Source organism: Canis lupus, chromosome 32 (assembly GCF_048164855.1).
Source record: "Canis lupus baileyi chromosome 32, mCanLup2.hap1, whole genome shotgun sequence".
In the NCBI taxonomy this organism is placed as follows: Eukaryota; Metazoa; Chordata; class Mammalia; order Carnivora; family Canidae; genus Canis; species Canis lupus.
The window spans coordinates 43323354-43345098 of record NC_132869.1 but is presented as its reverse complement, the minus strand read 5'-3'; the positions used below and the strand labels follow the sequence as shown (position 1 = coordinate 43345098).

The following is a 21745-nucleotide window of genomic DNA, read 5'->3' as shown; positions in this document are numbered from 1 at the left end:
TCTAAACCCTAGGGCTCTAGAACAGAATTTTAGTGAAGACAGAATGTCCATACTTTCTGGATTCAAAGGTTTCTATCATCTAAATGTAATCCAAAAAGTTAAGTATTGCTTTCTTTTTCAAGTTAAGATTTATTTATCTGAGAGAGGTCGCACACGTGTCCCCCACCAGGAGGGCGGAGGGGGGGCAGAGGAAGAATGAGAAGTAGACTCTTTGCCAAGCAGGGAGACCAGCTGGGGGCTCCATCCCAGGACCCTGAGATTGTGATCTGAGCCTAAGCCAGTCCCTTAACCGACTGAACCACCCAGGCGCCCCACATTGCTTTTATCAAACAAATGGAAAGCTGAATTCTACACTGCTTTCTACACAGAGCTTACTCCATGGCATCTCCTGAACTTGGTACATGACACCATCTCTAGCAAACTCTCACTGCAACAGTGTTCAAGTTCCTCTCCTGAATTCTGTCCCCAAACACTCTTTGTTCTCTAATACGTCTCCCAAGATTACTCCTTTATTCTGTATCCTCCTACAAGCATGTACAATTATACTATTTAATTGCATTAACATGTAGTTTGTTTTAAAATAATTTTAATATACATACTATATAATGATCCTCAAGTAAACTTATAAGCACCCCCAGGGTAGAGGTTTGTGTCTTCTATTCCTCTTGTGTTCCTACCCTGTATCTAGTAAGTGGTTCTATATATACTGATACTAACAAGTGTTCTCAGTCAATTTTCCACCTGTCATATCTACAACAGGAAAGATTTCCTAATTTTCAGTTTATTTTTATCTTCATTATATAGCAGGCCTCCTTTAACCATGACAGAGCTACTGAAAAGTACCACAGTTTATAAAATCACAATGAGAAAAATTAAGATCACTCAAAAAATAAAGCGTTTGGGAAAACAAAGTGCCATTAAACATACTTCTAACTTGGTAAATAAGAATTTTAGAAGATACCTATTTTCAAAAGAAATCAAATTTGACAGTACTTAAAGCTTGCTTCATGCAGTCATTTCTGAAATCACCTTCTTTAACTATTCAGGAAATACTACTGGAATATTGTTACCTGGCTGAGCAAATTCTTTTACAAACACAGTCTGTCTCTTTTTATAGTCTTAAACTTTCTAAATTGCTTGAAACTTAGTATCTTTTGTACTTCCATTATCCCTTGTTTAATTTCAGCACACCTTGAAAAAGATTTGCCACCATGCTTAGAGGCATATGTTTCTCCAGGTCTGATCTTTCATTTAAGTATCCTGAGAAGGTAGATCATCTATCTCTACGCCATCCAAACAGGCTTGACCACATGGTTTCAGGGGAGGAAAGGCAACAACTGTCAGGGTGTTTTTTCATAGGCAAAAAGATGACAGATTTTTAAATTCTAGCATACCGGTATAAAAGGGTGCTAACTCAAAACCACAGTTGGTAAAGGACTGTTACAGAGCAGATTACTTAGCTTCACCTAACGGACTCTTTCTCATTCCAAACCCATTCAGAGACTACACCAGCTACTCTTATGTAACCCTTGTTTTCAAAACATTTCGTATGTTACAACACAGCAATTAAAGTCAGACTATTAGGCAGGCCCTGCGGCCCGGCCGCACTGGGTCTGCTCGCGCGGGGTGGCCCCGCTGTGCAACCTTGGCAGGGGCCGCGCCACCGGGGAGCTGTCGGAAACCTCGGGCCGCACCGCACCTGCACCGCCCACTCGGAAACTCAGGGCGGCCCCACTCGCCCTCTCGGGGCCTCCGGGCTTGCAAAGTTTGGGAGCCGCCGTTAGGAGCGCTCGTCTGCGGCTGCACGAGCCCGGGAGCCCCTTGGGTGAAGGCGAGAGGCGGCCGGGCTCCTTTGAGAGTTCCTGCAGCTTAGAGAAAACCGGGAGGATATACTGAATGCCAGAGACAAATTAACAGAGGTCCTTGAAGAGGCCAACACTCTGTTTAATGGAGTGTCCCGAGCAAGAGAAGCAGTCCTAGATGCCCAGTTTCTCGTTTTGGCTTCAGATTTGGGCAAAGAGAAAGCAAAGCAACTGCGTTCTGATCTGAACTCATTTGATATGTTAAGATATGTTGAAACTCTACAAACACATATGGGTGTAAATCCACTAGAAGCTGAAGAACTCATCCGTGATGAAGATAGTTCTGATTTTGAATTCATAGTCTATGACTCCTGGAAAATATCAGGCAAAAGAGCAGAAAACACCTTTAGTAAAACCCATACATTCCACTTCTGTTGGGTTCAATACAAGGAGAGTTCCCTGTGCCAAAGCCACGAAGTGAACGTCCAAGAAAAGGTCCCACGACAGAATAGAAGACAATGCCTGACCAGTTAAGTGAAATGGAAGAATCACATCAAGAAGTGACAGAGAAAGAAGTGGAAAGAATTTTGGGATTGTTGCAGACATATTTCCGAGAAGATCCCGATACTCCTATGTTGTTCTTTAATTTTGTGGTTGATCCACATTCTTTCCCCCGAATAGCAGAAAACATCTTTCATGTTTCCTTCATTATAAGGGATGGTTTTGCAAGAATAAAGCTTGACCAAGACCGACTACCAATAATAGAACCTGTTAATATTAATGAAGAAAGTGAGGGAATTGACCAAAACACCCAAATTAGGAATCAAGGAATTATAGCTTTGAGCTACCGTGACTGGGAGGAGATATGAAGACCTTCGAGATATCAGAGCCTGTGATTGCTTCAGGCCAGAGCCAGCAGAGGCTAAGCACTTGACGCCAGCAAAGGACTCAGATGGATAGTGAAATCCAAAAAGGGAAGCAGCATGTATTGTATATATTGTATGATTAAACATTTTTAAAGACATTGTTTTTAGTAAACTGTAGCTTTTGATAGTTAATGAATTTGTCATGGTTGTCTTTGATTAAAGGAAATTCACTGCCATAAAAAAAAAAAGTCAGACTATTAAAATCTAGCTAATGAGATGCAACAAACATCCTTTCTTGGTTAATAATCTTTTAAAAGAATTGTCAACACAAACTCAAGACTCATGAAATCGGTTAAATCATCTAGCACAGAATCAAAACTCTCAGAACAGTCCACAAAGATCATTTAGTTCAATGCGCATCTATAATAGAAAGTTGGATGTTAATCCTCTAACTTAATCTTCTCCAGAGTAAGGGCAACCCTTACTCTGGAAACGCATTCCCTTTTTTTTTTAACATCTCTACTTGGTAGACCTTGGATATCACTTGGTCAAACTGCATCATTTTACATATAAGGAAAAACAGACTTCAGGAAGGTAAAATGACTAGCCGAAGGTCATATAGGTCTATGGAGCCATTTTACTTATCAGTTACTAAATAGTATTAAAAAAACCAAAACTTTATGATAGTCTGTAATATGACAACCTAATAATAAAAGGATAATTGTTCATTAAACTCATGAATTTACATTGTAGACTGAGTATCGTTACTGCCTAGAAATTCTGTTAACTTTAAAAGAAAAAATTTAGTGAGTTCAAATTGATAATTCTAAAGGTAAAAAACAAACTACAGCAATTTACAGGAGTTATTCTGCAAGTTCTCTACATGGTTTGCAGTGATTCATATCTAGAAGCAATACCACATCACAAATAAATATTCCCTAACACTACTCATTTGTAAGAGAAGAGATCAATGTCTTGGAAGCTCACAGTTATCATCACTCAACATGATTAGTGATTTAAGATATTATACCTTATTCCTCAAACTCATATTTTAAAATCAATTACATCAGAATTATTATAGTAAAAGGAAAAAAAGTCAAATTGAGAAAACTCAAAGAAGAAATAAAAACCATAACTATATGAAAAGATATTTGATCTCATGATCAGATAAATGCAAAATTTAAAAAGATAGAGTTTTTTACCCATCAGATTGAGGGGAAAATGTTAAAATTTTAAATACCAGATGTTGGCAAGGTACTCTCTTATGCGACTAATGGAATGTAACCTGAGACCTCCTCTTAAGACAGCAATTAGCAATATATATCAAAATTTTAAAAGCACACAGTCTTTGACCCAACTATTACACTTCTAGAGCTCTATTTTAAGTAAATAGCAGCATATGTATATAAGGATGTATGTATAAGGACTCTTCCTTTGTAGCAGGTTTATAAATGTAAAAAATTAGAAACAACCTAAACTGTCCATCTTTGGCTAAAAAGATGTACAGCTAAAAGCTATATGGCCATAGAAAATGAGACGGACATGAGCAAATATTTTCAAGATACATTCTTAAGTAAAAACCACCAGTCACAAAACAATTCATGATATGTTAATATATTTTAGGAGTAAAAAAAAAGATTTGTGTGGGTATTATAATTTCAAAATCCACAGCAAGAAGACTAAAAGAATGTACAATTTGTTAACACCTATACTTCTGAATTAGGAAGAGGCAGTTGGGAAGAAAAGGGGAATTTGATACCTTGCTCTGCATATTACTATCTATATTGTATCCTTTATAATACAAACGTATTTGTGTACAACCTAATTTATAATCTTTAAAAGTAAAACTAAAACCTGCAGCTTATTAAGAATGGGTAAAAAGAAAAGGGAGCTAGAATACCCAAGTCCACAGAAAGCAAGAACAACCCACTGACAAATTCTCTTGGGCTCCCCTTACTTTCTCTCTTTTTTTAAAAAACTTCATGCAGATAATCATCTGATAATTCTTTCTCCAGACATATCACAATGTGCATCAGATTACAGCTTTCTTTACACTAATGATGTTTTCTTTTTTTTTTTTTTTTAATTTTTATTTATTTATGATAGTCAGAGAGAGAGAGAGAGGCAGAGACACAGGCAGAGGGAGAAGCAGGCTCCATGCACCGGGAGCCCGACGTGGGATTCGATCCCGGGTCTCCAGGATCGCGCCCTGGGCCAAAGGCAGGTGCTAAACCGCTGCGCCACCCAGGGATCCCTAATGATGTTTTCAACTACTACACAGCCCTTCCAAATTCCCCAAGTAGATAGAATTTGGCCCATCAACCACTTAAATAAACCATTGCTTAAGATGGGTTACCACTATAAATGACATTCACATGCACACAGTTCAACACTGTTTTCAAAAAAAGTAATTTTTAAAAATATCCTAGAGTTTTCTCAATGAGAAAATTTGAAAATCTGGAAGTGGCGTTCTAGTAAATTATGACAAAATCTTGAAAGAATAGAGTTGTCTCTGTGATAAAATCTGAAAAATTTGAAAAGATTGCATCTTTACAAAAATTGTAAGAAAGACTTAAAAGGATTTTAGCAAAACTATCATATTAATTCAGAAAGCCAGGATTAGCTATCTAAACAGAGTCTGTTGCACATTTTCAACACAATGAAATCTAACCCATCAAAATAATGACATCAGATTCCATCCACATTCTCGATCTTCTCACCTTTCCAAAGGCAGATGCTCCAGCACAGATGTGTGTGTAACTGAACTGCTTCTGAGTTGCCAAAATCAATGGCGTCAGTTCCTCTGAGAATTAAACACATTTTATAAACACATTTCATAATATTTTCATATTCTTATATTTAAGCATACTTTAGATACTAAACTTTTTCCACTGGAAAATCTCACCTGGAAGGAGGCCTTTGTATGTATCATGCTGGGCCACCAGAACTTTGGCTACACCTGCTACTTTGCAGAGATCTTGTGCCACCTATAATTAAAAGAGTTTTTTAATTATCTAAGAGAAAAATATAAATAGAGCCACCACTACAAAAATCAACAGAGCATAAGATATTAATGGCCAACTACAGAAATCGTTCTTATCAGAAAAAGGACTTAGGGGAAAAAAGAAAATTATTTAATTAAAAAAAAAAAACTTAGGCTAATTAATCTTACTACCAATTGACCCTAAACAAAAATTCCTGCCTTGGAAAAAAAAAAAAAAGTATTAACTGATAAGCCAAAACTAGCGCAGCTCTCTATTCAAATTTAGTTATAAATTGTACTTTTTACCTCTCATTAAATGCAACGGTAAATTCATCATTTTAGAAACAGTGAAAAAAAAAAAAAAGAAAAGAAACAGTGAAAATGAGGCAATGGTTAGGTTCTCTCATACACACACACAATAACACAGCCAATGGGCCTCCTAGACGTAAAGAACAGGACTTAACAACACTGGTTTACAGGCCACTGCACTTTATTTGGCAATAGTAATTTCTGCTGGTATTAAAATTAGTGAATTTAGGCAATAGAAAAATCTTATGATGGTCCATTGTCAACTTCTAATTTCCTGCCGAGTTACATGTATGTATCTATAATAAAGCAAAATAATTTTTATTTTAATTTCTCATTTTTCCTGTGTGGAATCAAAATGAAGTTCTGAGAAAGCTTTTTGTTTACTCAGATTTCCTATATACAGAAGGCAAGCAGAATTTCCCCTTTTGAAACAAAGGGTTGCAGAAGGGGAGGTTGGTGGGGGGTAACTGGGCAACAGGCACTGAGGAGGGCACTTGATGGGATGAACACTGAGTGTCATACTACATGTGGGCAAATTGAATTTAAAAAATGTAAAAAAAAAAAATAGGAATGCCCCCTTTTAATTCTCTAAATTACAGCAAGACTGGCTTCTGCTTTAGCAGAGACAGAAACATCACATCATGGTCTTCTGTCTTCTTCTTTACCTCCATGCCAATTCCCCGATGAGCAGGCATAAAAAGCTGTGCCTCCTGCCTCCTTCAATGGAAAGAAAGGCTGCAAGAATATTCACTGTTTCCGAGGTTGCAAAAGTACCTCTGCTGCACCAAGTATTCACTGGCACACTGTCTTCTATCAAAATGATCTTTTTTACCAGCAAAAAATTCTGGCACTACATAGAAAAATCACTTGCTACTTACGATAAATAGCTACCAAAAAAACATAAAACTGAAATCTGCTTAGGCTATTAAAAGTCTCCTTATACAGGTACTTTTTTTCTTTCAGATTAGAATGTGACAAACCAGTAAGATTGTAACTAAAGAGAAAATTATTTCTGCTTTGATTTTTCTCAAAATAGTGTAAATAAAATAGCATTTCAAATATTTTTAAAATATCTGAATATTTATTTAAAATCACAGTCAAATAACCAAACCCAGAACTTACATTAAATCTAAAAGCAGGGCAACCAAAAAAAGCTTACTCATGTCATCATACATCGTGGTTACTATCAAATAAATAAAAGATGCTATAGTTGTTAGCAGGATTTAGGTAAAGAAGTCCATACAACTTAACCCCAAACCTGCTAGAGTACATTCTTTCAAGATACTGATTTCACGTAAGATAGTAGTGACGCCAGCATTCTGCATCTGCATTATACCACATGTTCTGAGGCAATGCCATTTAATAAAAAATAAAATCCTCTAAAAAGAAACATACTCTTTCCAGATTTCTTCCTCTGAGGTTCAAGTCCCCAACTGCACACCTGGCAACTCCTGTGTGGTACAGGAGAGAACTGGTGATTCAACTGAATTGAAGCATGATTCCATGCCCAGTGGTACGAATCCTGCAAATCGTATTATAGCACCCTTCTAAAGGGTTAGTTTACAAAGCTGTTATCTCATTTCCTCAACAACGAAAATGAAATAATCTTTTAGTAACAGCTACAGTTTGAAAAGCATAATACTTACCTGTGAATTCTTACACCAAGTAAAAATTAGTACCGATGATACTTTGTGCAGATTTACCACTTTCAGGAATTAAAAGCAATTAGCTAGTATATTCATCAATACACAAAAGGGATCGGCTATTAACCTCAAACTCAAATATTATCATTCTACTTGGTACCTGATGGCACATGATGGTGCCAGTGGAACTAAATCAAGTATTTTACCTCATTTCAAAAGACAGAATTGCTTAGTGAGCAAACCTTTTAGTTCCTTTTTCACATGTAGTAATGACTGTGACATTGGCCATTTAATGAGGATTAGTGCCCAGTTTGGGTTACAGTCCTCAGCATAATTCTCTGTTGCCATCTTTCCCTGTCTCTTGATGGAGATTATATTTGCTATGGTTGACCTTAAAAATTTCTCACCTTGTCACATTTGGTTCCAGCTACTAAGCAAGACACTTCACCTCCAAGATGTTTGGCTGCAGTGATGGTATTTAATGTAATGGGTGCTAGGGTATCATTTGCATGCTCGGCTATTACCAGGGTACTCTGAAATCGTAGCAGTGAGGCCTAAAAGGAAAAAAAAAAGAAAAGGTTTACCTCTAATTGTTAAGCACGTGTGCTTTAAAAAAACAACTGTACACAACACTCAGTTCTATAAATGTATTCATAAAGTACTTCCTTAATGGCAAAAATTAAGCTATTTGTGTCTATTTTCTATTACTAATATTCTTTCCTAAAAAAGAGAAAACAGGGATCCCTGGGTGGCGCTGCGGTTTGGCGCCTGCCTTTGGCCCAGGGCGCGATCCTGGAGACCCGGGATCGGGTCCCACATCGGGCTCCCGGTGCATGGAGCCTGCTTCTCCCTCTGCCTGTGTCTCTGCCTCTCTCTCTCTCTCTCTCTGTGACTATCATGAATAAATAAAATCTTTAAAAAAATAAAAATAAAAAAAAAAATAAATAAAAAAGAGAAAACACAAATTTGTATTGTCAGAAAAATTTAATTGCTCCCACTAATCTAAGCTTCTGAATATTGTATGCTCAATGAGAAATCGCTAACTACATCTAAATTAAAATTCTTAAGTAGAGGGGCGCCTGGGTGGCCCAGTCAGTTAAGCGTCTGCCTTCAGCTCAAGTCATGATCCCAGGGTCCTGGGATGGAGCCCCTTGTCAGGCTCCCTTTTCAGCAGGGAGTCTGCTCCTCCCTCTCCCTCCGTCCCGCTTTGCCACTCGTGCTAATAAATAAATAAAATCCTCAGTTCGAGGGGTGGCCTGGGTGGCTCAGTTGGTTAAGCATGCAACTCTTGATTTCCGCCCAGGTCACGATCTCAGTCATGAGATTGGGCCCCATTTCAGACTCTGCGCTGAGTGTGGAGCCTGCTCGAGATTCTCTCTCTCTCTCTCTCTCTCCCCCTCTGCCCCTCACCCCCATCCCCACTCAGGCATGTGTGCTTTCGCTCCCTCTCAAAAACAATAAAAATAAAATAAATATAAAATTCTTAAGTGGAACCTATTAAGAATGAGGAATCCAACTATTACCAAGTACATTCACTTGCAGCAAAACTGCTAAAGATACAGTATATCCAGAAATAATGGGTTTGAAATCAATTACTAAAGCTGCTTTCTATTGTTTCAGGCATAATATATTCAACACCCAAGTAACTGATAATGTAAATATGTCTTTAAAATACAACACCACATAGTAATCTTGCTGGGTTTCAATTGTTTAAACATGTTTCTGAATTCAAAAAAGAAGCTTGCAAAACCGTATCTTGAAACCAACCAGGACCCATCTGTATCTACTGTTGACTATCAAGAGACCACTAATAAATAGTTCAAGGTCATCTGGAAGAATTTCAAACACCAGGAACACAAAGATGAACAAGAATGGTCACCGTACTCAAAGATTTTAAGGGAAATAAGATTTGCTTACATACAATTATGGGAACAGTTTTTCAATTAATGAAGAAATACAAAATGCTGGGGGGTTCCAGATCATGAATTATAAAATCAAAAGGAAGAAGGGAAGAAGTTCAGGTGTTCCTGTCTAGTGAAAACATGAGGAAGGGCACCATAGCTGTGACGGAATAATAAAATTCTGGAACTATCCTTGTGAAAAATCACAATGAGAAATGAGAAAAAGAGCCATTGAGGATCAAATGGCACAGCTATATGGCTTACTTCAACAAAAATCTTTGATCTGGAGTTGGAGTGAGGAAAGCATGGTTTAAAATTTATACCCAGAGCTGGATATTTACAAATTATAATGTACATATATTTGTATAATTCACAAATTTAAAATGCTCATTACACAATTAAATTTTCAAAATACATATTTTTTCATTTTCATTACTATACTGTACATACCAGCTGCTATATTTTAATATTCTTCACCTTTGTATTGGTGAAGTATATGAATATACCAGTTTTGCCAGTCCTTTAATATATTTGGTAATTAGTAGCTTTTTATTATTATAAACAACACAGGGGCACCTGGCTGGCTCAGTCAGTGGAGCGTGTGATTCTTGATCTCAGGGTTGTGGTTTGAGCTCCACACTGGGTGTAGAGATTACTTTAAAAAATAGTAATAAAGTACATTTAAAAAAACAAGCAATGCAGAGAAGATCATCCTCATAACTAAATCTTTGCACTCATCCTCAACAAACGAGAATGTTTTATTCTAGCAAAACCTTCTGATTGGAAGCTGGCTAGACCTTAGCTGCTCTGACTCCATAGAAGACTAAGCTAGATTCAATGGAACCTTCAACAAGCTATAGGGACCCTTCTTCCCCTAAGCTTCCTACCTGTATCAGTTCATCCTCAACCTCCTCCTCAGTCCTCTTAATCATCTCTATCTTTGATGCACCAATCCCAGAGCTGGGGACCAGAGACTCTAGGGATATGCCAGAGGAAGGAATCACTGCATTATATACCATGGATGGCATTTGTCTTTTTCCTCCCTTTATGTTTACTCAAAGGAAGCAAAGAAGGAGGAAGAAATGAGACTTTTGTTGCTGCCAGATCACGTACTTGCTTGTATAACTTTTTTTTTTTTTTTACAATAAAACTGCTTTCTTACAGGAGGTGGTTAAAGTATGCATATCGTATGATTCTTTTCTTATGACAAATTGCTCTAATTGGTGTTAGATCAAGAAACAGGCACATTTTTAAAGGTTTTAATACTGACACAAACTGTTCTCCAGAAAGTTGTAGCAATTCACAACAGGTCACAATTCTTGAGATGGAATCAAAGTTCTTAGAAATACCGTGCCTATTCATCAAAGAATCTAATACAACTTTTTAAAATCTACATCTGTAGAAATATGTAGTACTTTCTCTTCTTTTTAATCAGAAGAGCACAGTATCTTGCAATGAACTCTAATAAAGACTCAATGGCCTAATTTATTATTTAAATCACATTTCACAAGAATTGCCAGTAATAAACTACTTATTACCAATATATATCAGACACCATATTGTGATGTTTCACACACCATTTACCATAAAAATTATGAGATTTCCATCACTATCTGAAGAATAAATCCAAGATTTGGTGGCAGAAGGCCCATATTTGCCATAAATTATAGTTCTATCATAAGACAATTAGGCAGTTCTCCCAAGGAATCATCAAGCTTTTTAGAGCTTCTAGGGGGGATACTGTATATTCTTATTAAAAGACCATTCAAAATTATAAGAGTAAACAACAACAACAAAATATTCGTAAGAATCCACTTGGTTCATCTACCTGATTAATCTTTACTAATTACTATATACACCATACAGGCACTCTATATACTTTACCAACTGACTCCGTATAGTTTTTAATACTGAGCTTCTTTCTAACTCAGTTCTACCTTTTATTCCTCAGATACCACCTAAAGAGAAGCTTCGGCACCTAAACATGGTTATGTGGCTTAATTCAGCAATAATAGTTGTGTGTAGCAAGAGAAATTGGTCTGTAGCTTTTAAAATGTTATGCCTCAATCTAGAGCCCAGTTTCTTTATCTGCAAATTGAGGGAGATGAACTAGTTCAAAGGACTTCAAACTACATTCCATAGATGTCTAAGGGTTCCAGGGAGGCACACCTCAGGAACCACCACATAGGATAAAGTAAAGCTCAGACAAGCAGGGTTGCCAGAATGGCTCCTCAGCTTTGCTTTAACCAAATTAACTACACCAAAATATACAGTGAGAGAGCTGACCGTGGAACAACATGGGGAGTAGAGTACTGACCCTTGATACAGTCAAGAATCTACATGTAACTTTTGACTCCCCGAAAACTAATACCCTATTGTTGACCAGAAGCCTTCCCAATAACATTAATAGTCGATTAACACATATTTTGTAGGTTATAGGTATTACATGCTATATTATTACAATAAAGTAAGCTAGAGAAAATAAAATCATTAGATAAGAAAATATTTATAGTATTGCACTCTATCCAAAAAAAAAAAAAAATTTCACATGCAAGTGGACTGGTACAGTTCAAATCCATGTTGTTAAGGAGTCAAGTTAAACAGCTGGCTCTTGATTTTGGTTCATGTCATAATCTCAGGGTCCCGGGATCCAGCCCCACAAAGGGGAGTCTGCTTGAGAATTTCTCTCCTCCTGCCCCTATTCCCACTCATCCTCGCTCACATATGCACATGCTCTTCTCTCCCAAATAAGTAATTTTTTAAAAATGTGTAAGCAGACTCCAGATTCTGAGTTTTTAATTACTAGCTCACATCAAAGTACCATCACTTTTAAGCTGTTTTATATACATATCCCTAGCTTTTCAAAAGTTCATTTTATGCCATTTCACTTTTATGGAAGACCTACCTATTTTCACTAACCAAAAGAAATCTGAAGAGGATTTTCTTTTTTATGAAAAAAGTGAAAAGCAAAAACAGCATTACATTTGTTTTGCAGCCAGCTGTACCCTGAAGCATTGTGCACTCCAAAGCAGTGAGAGTGGCACCATCAAGCTCTTTCCCTGAAACTACACTCAGCAGTCAAGCTACCATAGCTTTGAACTGTGTGGGCATCTGTGATTTATCTCTATTTATTTTGTGCATTCATTAACAAGACATGTCCTATCATATCAGAAAAGCCTAAGATTCTCTCTCTGCCTGTGTCTCTGCCTCTGTTTCTCTCTCTGTGACTATCATAAATAAATAAAAATTTTTAAAAAATATATTAAAAAAAAAAAAAAAAGGGATCCCTGGGTGGCGCAGTGGTTTGGCGCCTGCCTTTGGCCTAGGGCGCGATCCTGGAGACCCAGGATCGATTCCCACGTCGGGCTCCTGGTGCATGGAGCCTGCTTCTCTCTCTGCCTGTGTCTCTGCCTCTGTTTCTCTCTCTGTGACTATCATAAATAAATAAAAATTTTAAAAAATATATATTAAAAAAAGAAAAAAAGAAAAGCCTAAGAGAGGTTATCTTTGGGTCTGAGAACACTTCAAAAATTTTATAAGTTAATGGCAATTGCTTCTTCAACTGTGAAGCGAAAACCTCATGAAAGGTTGTATAGGAAAGCTTCAGGGAAAACCGGTATATGGGTCACTCCTATAAGATTTCACTTAGCAGATATTTTCCTGATTTTTAAAAACTAGCACTGCTCAGGGACACCTGGGTGGGCTCAGCGGCTGAGCATCTACCTTCAGCTCAGGGCGTGATCCCGCATCGGGCTCCCCGAGGGGAGTCTACTTCTCCTTCTGCCTACATCTCTGCCTCTTTGTGTCTCTCATGAATAAACAAACAAAATCTTTTTAAAAAAATAGCACTGCTCAAAAAAGAAACAAACAAAAAAGATGCCAAAGCCCTCTTTTCCAGGTCTAAAAATTCTACAGCCTTAAAATCCTACTTTAGGTAGAGGAGTGGTATAGATGCCACTAAAGATTCAAAAAGTACAGATCCATTACTGAAAAGGTTTTTAAACAAAAGTTACATTTTATTATCTCATGATCCACTGCATCTGTACACTTTAAGGCCCTCTTTTTTATGGAGAAAAGGGAGCCAAATTATTAAACATTTAAAGAGAACTATTGAAGGACTTAATAAGGTAACAGCCCAAAAAGGAATCCCAACCTCTTCCAAACAGTTAAATAACTTAACGCAGGCTTCAGTCACCGTAAGTTCTGGGTCCCTGACCTTATGTGGGCCCTCAAAACTGCCTGACAATGTCACGATGCTATCCCTGTTGGTACTCTCACTCGCCAGGGCAACTGTGTCAAATATCCCCTTCTGATGTTTGTCAAATGCCAACAGAGTATGCTTCCTACCCTGAGAGCTTCATTTTCTATTTTATTCAACAATGAAAACTGAAGCCATTAGAGGGGACCTGCTTCGCCTTCCTGATATCCAACAGAAATTCCCACCCCTGTCCTATCAAAATGGAAGCTGCTACAGATCACTTTATCTGGGCTCTCAAGTCTGTCCTCTCAAATCTAGCAGAATTCTTTCTAATCTCTCAGCAAGATCTCCAACCTCTCCCATTTTCCAGGGCTCCTTCCCATCAACATTTAAACATGTTTGAGGCTCTCCCAATTTTAAAGAAGCCAAAATTAAAAACCCACAGCCCCACCTTCCATTCCAATTCACACCAAAATTACCAATAGATACTTTTCAGGCTTCACCTTACTTATTCTCTCAGAATATTCAAAATTATTGACTATTCTCATTGCCATGGCTTAATTTATAATTTATCACCTATAAAAAGAATCATGTATATATTGGAGGAAAGAGATATTAAATCTTGTTCCCAAGCGCTGGACCTAAAATTAAGTTACTTCTGTACATCCAACTGCTTAACTTGCCTAACTTCTCAAACACTCTCCAACTAAGCAGATCAAAATCTTAACTCCTCTTTCCCCTGATCCTCTAACCCCTTACCACACTGCTTCTCCAGAATTCTTCAGGGGATGCACCACTCTCTAACAAGCTGCCCAAACCATGATCTGAGAGTCACATTCAGAGGGTTTCTTCTCAACCCTCACATCCAATCAACTGCTAAAGTCCTAACAATTCTCCCCTTCTAAATATAGTATCTCCTAAATCCATTCACTTCTCTCCATCATCAATGCCACCACCTGTTGCAGTTGATTATCCCTCTCCTAGATCACTCCAAACATCTCCCAACCCAGCTTTCCCCCCCTGCCCCAATCCATTTCTCCCACTGATCTTTCCATGACACAACTCTAGCACATTATTCCCCTGCTTAAAACATATCAATTGCTTCCTGCCCCATTAGGATTAGTAAGCTCTTTTTAGGTTGGCTTACCAGGCATTTATTTTATGGTGTGATCTACCTCTCTAGCCATATATTTCTCTCTCCATTTACACCTTATTTTCAGATATTTGAACTTGCCCTGCTCTCTCTGACCCCAAGCCTTCCCTCATATTGTTCCGTCTACCTAGAGGACCTCTTCCTCTGTTACCTGATTCGCTTCCAGTCAATCATCCTTAAGTTTTCTGCTTAGGGATCCCTGGGTGGCGCAGCGGTTTGGCACCTGCCTTTGGCCCAGGGCGCGATCCTGGAGACCCGGGATCGAATCCCACATCGGGCTCCCGGTGCATGGAGCCTGCTTCTCCCTCGGCCTGTGTCTCTGCCTCTCTCTCTCTCTCTCTCTGTGACTATCATAAATAAATAAAAATTGAAAAAAAATATTAAAAAAAAAAAAAGTTTTCTGCTTAAATGCCAATCTTTCCAAGAAGCCTTAGTACAGTGCAGTAGTAAAGAGTACAGGCTCTGGAGCCACCCTGCCTGGCTTTAGACTTCCACCTCCACTGTAACGTCTCTGTGTCTCAGTTCCCTGATCATAAAATAGAGATGAAATGATGATGATGATGATAACCTCACAGAGTTGTGAGAATTGAAATACGGGAAAAGTGGCCGGAACACAAATTCTTGATAAAAGTCAGCTACGTATAAAAGGTTTCTTGGGTCTCCTTAGACTAGTTAACTTTGCTACCCAATACAAGGCAAAAGATCTGAACAGAGACACCTCACCAAAGAAGATATGCGGATGGTAAATAAGCACATGTAAAGATGTTCAACATCATGTATCATGAGGGAACTGCAAATTAAAACAAAACTGAAATACTACTGCATACCTATTAGAATAGTGAAAATCCAAAACGCTGACACCACCACATGCTGGTGAGGATATGGAGCAATAGGAACTCTGGTGGAAATTAAAAATTGTACAGCCACTTTGGAAGACAATGTGGCAGCTTCTCAAAAAAGCTGCCATTCTCAAATCTTGTCATACAATCCAATAGTCATACTCCTCAAATGAGGAGTTTTGAAACTTATTTACACACAAAATCCTGCACATGGATATCTACAGCAGCTTTACTCATAACTGCCAAAACTTGGTAGCAGCCAAAATGTCCTTCAGTAGGTAACTGGATAAACTGTAATTCATCCAGGGAACAGAATATGCAGCACTTTAAAAAGAAGGGGAAAAAAAGGTGCTATCAGGCTATGAAAAGGCTACATACTATATAGTTCCACTTAACACGCTGGAAAGGCAAAGCTGTAGCAAAGCTGTAGCAACAGTGAAAAGATCAGCAGCTGCAGGGTTCAGGGCAGGAACTGAGAGGCAAGAAGCAGAGCCTGGTATATTTCAAGGCAGTGAAACTGCTCTGTATTTAATATAATGGTGGATACATGCCACTGTCCATTTGTCAAAACCCATAGAATATAGAATACTAAGAGTGAACTATATAAATATGTAATGTAACTGTGTCCTAATGTAAACTATGGATATGGGTGATAATGTCAATATGGATTCATCCACTGGAACAAATGTTATCACTCTGGTGTAGGTCCCTGATAGAGAGGCTGGGGAGGGTGGGGAAGGTGAGGACAGGTGGGGGGGGGGGGGTACATACGGAAACTCTCTGTACTTTCTGCTCAATTTTGCTGTGAACCTAAAATTGCTCCCCCAAATAGTCTATTTAAAAAAAAAATCTGTTGCTTTAAAAAACATCCTTTAAATACTTCTATACACTGAAATATAGAAAGCAATTTTAAGACTCTAGATCTGCCTTTCCCCAAGGTTGCTCATCTAAGCCACAGAAAATCAAAAAGACTGTTGTCTTAATTCTTCCAAGAATGAACACAGCTAGACAGTGGATGCTTTAAATGCCTGTTGCCATCTTATACTTACACTTCCTTTTGTGTGTGTGACTTGTGACTGTACAAGAAGTTTATTGGGGAGTACTAGAAACAGCATCTGTGAGGCATCAAGGAAACAGGCCTGGGCAGTGGAAGAAGCTAAGCTCCAAGATTACTATGCAGTCACAACAAAGATAGCTGATCCCACAAGAAGCCCTGGAGATCAGCATCAGGCTCCCTGCTCACAGGGGAGCTGCTTCTCCCTCTCCCCTCTGCCCCTATCCCACCCCACCCCTCACTCATGCTCACTCTCCCTCAAATAAATAAAATCTGGGGGGGAGGACTTTCCAAGTTCTAAAGCAAAAAATAAATATGTAATTAAAGCCACCTATCCCTACTCTACCGTACATTTTGTAATAATAAAATGTATATTACATTTATGTACTTAAACTAAATAACTTACTTTAACCTCTTTAGTAATAAAATATGGTAACTTTTAATCATGACTAGAAACGTCGTATGACATTGATTATAATATTAAAAATATACTCAACTTCATTCACTTTAAAAACAGACAAGACCCTTAGTAGACACATTGGCAGGCAGCATAATTCTACAGAATTCACCTTATACAATAAATCTTTTAGAACCCCATCAAAATTGGCTCCCTTTCTTCTTTCAAAAGAAATTAAAATTTGCATGCAAATTACAGAGTTCAAGCTCATTTGTCAGTGACAGGGCATGGACTCTGAAAAATGTCATGTTCCTTCACACCAGTTTCACAGCATCTGAATTATGATTATTACTCTTTCCCGTCTGGCAGTGAATATAAAAACAGGAATATTCAAATGCCCTTGAAAAGGGTTGCTTCACTCTCCGCATAAAATATTTCTTTGGTATCTTATTAGTCAACAAATCAATTTCAAATGCAAATGAATATAAAACAATACTCATAATTCAGATTAATTTCCCCAGGAGAATGTTAACTAATTGCAAATACCTATTTTCCTCTTACTGCGTTCTCCAGCTTACTGTAGATGTAGAATACCACCTTCACTGAACAGACGACATTGAAGAGCCCCCCAAAGAGGAAAGACTTTGCTCAAGGGCACAAATCAGGTCAATACTGGAAACAGAACCTGGATACCAAATGCAAGTCATTTACTTTACATTTTACTTTTTTTTTTTTAACTGTAGTAAATAACACCTAGAAAATTTATCATCTTAATCATTTTTAAGTGTGCAGTTAACTATATACACGGTAAGAGTTCAATATAATTTTTCAATAGATTCACTTTAATCTATTATTAAAAATATAGTTTTGTGAAAATATATCCTCCTAAATAACTCATGGTTAGCTATGGAAGAAATCTTTTTAAATTTCAAGAGTAGGGATTTCAGATAAACTATTTGGGTTTATGACATCGTTGATATATAAATGTTGGGGTTCAGAGCCAATGGCCAAGAAAAAATTCTAGACCTGTCTTCAGTGAAAAAAGGTGATTTTTATTATAGCACAGGGACAGGACGGGTGGGCAGAAAGACCTATGCTGCGGTTTTGACGGGTGACTGATTATGTACTTTCAAGTTGAGAGAGGGTTAGGGAAGGGGTAAGTCTCTAAGGAACTTTGAAAGCAAAGTTTTCAGGACCTTGAGGGGGGCCAGCTACTGTTGGGAAAAAGCCATTTATTACTGTCTTGTAAAACCTTAGTCATAAGACCCCTCAGATGTATATCAGTAGGCCATATTCTTGGAGGATGATTGCTAACATGTATCCTGGGAGTAGAAATAAAGGAAGCTTCCAAAGGAATTTTTACATGTTAAAGAAGATTTATAGGATACTGGAGGTCAGGATAATGTTAATCTAAGATTGCCTTTTGCCCTTAACAAAGTATTAACATAGAGGCAGCTGACTTCCTAAAGTGAAGGTCACTCTACCTGTTTCAAGAACTTGTCAGTGGGCTGTAGGCAATAAAGAAATTTCTTTTCTTCTGCCTTTGTTTCCCACATCATTATAAGTAAATGGAAGCCAGGAGGGATGCTCACTTTAGAAATACAGGACAACCTGAAAGCATCAAAGGGTGCCTGTGTGGCTCAGTGACCTGGCCAGCTTTTGATTTTGGCTCAGGTCATGCTCTCAGCCGGGACCAAGCCCTATGTCAGGCTCTACACTCGGCCGGGAATCTGCTTGAGGATTCTCTCCCTCTTCCTTTGCCCACTCCCCCAACCCTCGTACGGGTGTGAGCATTCTCTCTCTCTCTAAAATAAAAAGTAAATGTTTTAAAGAAAATGTAAGATACTAATGGATTATAACCTACTAAATAAAGAATGCATGATAAATAAGAAAGAAATCTTCCTTATAATAGAATGCTAATACAGAAGGAATGATGGAATTAGAAAATTACCATTTTACATCACAGTAATAATTTCTCTTAACATCAATATTATGTTAAGACTAGTGGGTGGAAGTCTGATGAGAAAGAGGAGACTCACATAATCTCAATATATCTCCCTACAGGGATCCCTGGGTGGCGCAGAGGTTTAGCGCCTGCCTTTGGCCCAGGGTGCGATCCTGGAGATCCAGGATCGAATCCCACGACAGGCTCCCGGTGAATGGAGCCTGCTTCTCCCTCTGCCTATGTCTCTGCCTCTGTGTGTGTGTGTGTGTGTGTGTGTGTGTGTGACTACCATAAATAAAATTTAAAAAAAAATTTTTTTAAATATATATCTCCCTACAAGTTATTTAAAAATCATAAAGGGAGGGGATCCCTGGGTGGCGCAGCAGTTTAGCGCCTGCTTTTAGCCCAGGGCATGATCCTGGAGACCTGGGATCGAATCCCACGTCGGGCTCCCGGTGCATGGAGCCTGCTTCCCCCTCTGCCTATGTCTCTGCCTCTATCATAAATAAATAAAAATTTAAAAAACTAAAAAAATAAAAAAAGTAAAAATCATAAGGGAGAAGTAGTAACTTGAGAGTGGAAAAACCTGATAACTTTAGCCAAGTATAGTTAACATCACCAATAATGGGATAAATCAACATTATGAGCTTCCTAGCATGATGCACTGAGAACACATATCACTTCTGTGAGACTCATGAGGAAATACCAGATGAACCTCAATCTGGGACAAAAAAGAAGACCTATATTCTTCAAAAATGTCAATGCCATCAAAGCCAAAGAAAGGCTGAGGGGCTTTTCTAACAAAGACTAAAGAGACATGAAAACTAAATGCAAGGCACAATCCTGGACTACCCTAAACCAAACTGAGAGAAAAACTGCCATAAAAAATATTAATGTGACAACTGACAACATCTGAATGTTTGTAGGCTGGATAACAATATTGTATCACTGTTAAACTTCCTAGTTTTGCTGATTTTACTGTGGAAATGAAATGTGAACCTCCCTGCTCTTAGAAAATACACACTACACTGACACAAGAATAAGGGGCATGTCTGCAACATTTTCAAATGGTTCAGAAAAATAACAAGGGGCACCTGGGTAGCTCAAAGGTTGAGTGGCCAACTCTTGGTTTCAATTCAGGTCATGATCTCAGGGTCCTGGGATCAAGCCCTGAATCCAGCCCCACGTGGGCTCCGTGAGGAGTCTGCTTGTGGATTCTCTCTCTTCTTCTTCCTCCACCCCTCCCTGAGTACACACCCTCTCATGCACATGCTCTCTCTCCTCCCCCTCTTGCACTCTTGTACACTTTCTCTCAAATAAACTAAATATATATATATATAGATTTTACTTATTTGAGAGAGAGCAAGTGAGGGGCAGAGGGAGATGCAGGGTCCCCACTGAGAAGGGAGCCCAACATGAGGCTCGTTCTCAGGACCCAGGGATCATGACTGAGCCAAAAGCAGATGTTTAACTGACTGTGCCACCCAGGCACCACAAATATATAAATCTTAAAAAAAAAAAAAAAAAGAAAGAAAGAAAAAGTATCCATGAAAAGAGATGAAGCAAATGTGTCAAACTGTTAACAGCTGGTGAAACTAAAAAGGTTTTGAGAATTACATATATTATTCTTACAACTTTCCTGTAAGTTTGAAATTATTTCAAAATTTTAAAAAGTTATGTATGTGTATTTACGGATCTATTTTAGAAGTGTTCCTATCACTTCCTTATATTCTTGAAATTCCACTCTGAAATGTTCTTATTCCTTTAGAGCAAGCACTCTACTTAGCCTGACTTCAGATTTCCAAAATGAGTCAAGGTCAAGCTTTTTGGCAAACCACAATAAAGATCTGAAAATACCATGTATGTCTATTAGCAAATTGTGTGACAAGAATTTCTTAAGCTAATCATTTCACTTTTCACATATCTACAAGACATCCTAAATTGTCCCTACTAAAGTTACTTCATTCATTCATTTATTTATTTGCAAGAGAGAAAACATGATGGGGGAGAGGGGGAGAGGGAGAGAGAGAAGCAGGTTCCCGGCTGAGCAGGGAGTCCCATGTGGGGCTCGACACCAGGACCCTGAGATCAAGAGTTGAGCCCAAGGCAGAAGCTTAATCAACTGAGCCACCCAGGTGCCAAATTATTTCACTTATGCCAGACTTCTAACCTGCCCACAAAATTACCTTTCAATAACTGCGTAGCTATTTTCTGCCAGTCTGACTCTATACGTGGCATCTTCCAAAGCCATGACTCTAACTTGTTTATGCCTACATCTCCTGGGGAGAAAAATGTTCTGGGAGAAAGACTGACCTGAAGGATGGAGATCTGAACTTTTCTCACAGGGGAGAGGGGCACACAGGTTTTGTTGCTGTTTAATGAAGCAAGGAACACACACACATACAAAAGAGCCTACAGACATCTCGGAAGATTGCAAGTTCTGTCTCAGGGAGAAAATCTCTGGGGTGGACAGGAAAATATACACGCCTAAAACAACCTGCGGAGGAGGACAAACCTGCGGAAAAGGAAAAAGGTCACCAAGGTCTCTGACCCAGTTTAACGACCTTGTTTTTCACTTAACTGGAAAACTTAGAGAATCCACAATATAAATTGTCACTTCACTTGTAATCGGTCAGTCTCCAAACACTATCATCC

General features: G+C 38.4%; 1 protein-coding gene, 1 long non-coding RNA gene and 1 pseudogene across 3 annotated transcripts in view; 2 read left to right on the top strand and 1 right to left on the bottom strand.

Annotated features, from left to right (window-relative positions):
* Window positions 1-21745, bottom strand: part of ETFA (electron transfer flavoprotein subunit alpha) — a 77641-nt gene that overhangs the window by 54957 nt on the left and 939 nt on the right. For both annotated transcript variants that reach the window (XR_012022994.1, XM_072809839.1), the window contains exons 2-4: window positions 8011-8157; window positions 5574-5655; window positions 5389-5471 (exon numbers count right to left, since the gene is read on the bottom strand). Coding sequence is in view for 1 of the 2 variants with exons in the window: in XM_072809839.1 (XP_072665940.1) it covers window positions 5389-5471; window positions 5574-5655; window positions 8011-8157 (312 nt within the window). In the remaining variant the exon portion in view is untranslated. The remainder of the gene's footprint in view (window positions 1-5388; window positions 5472-5573; window positions 5656-8010; window positions 8158-21745) is intronic.
* Window positions 19-19370, top strand: LOC140623364 (uncharacterized). Its single transcript, XR_012022996.1, has 3 exons — window positions 19-97; window positions 17719-17843; window positions 19210-19370. It is a non-coding gene; the product is annotated as an uncharacterized lncRNA (long non-coding RNA).
* LOC140623363 (non-structural maintenance of chromosomes element 4 homolog A pseudogene) lies at window positions 1857-2843 on the top strand (annotated as a pseudogene).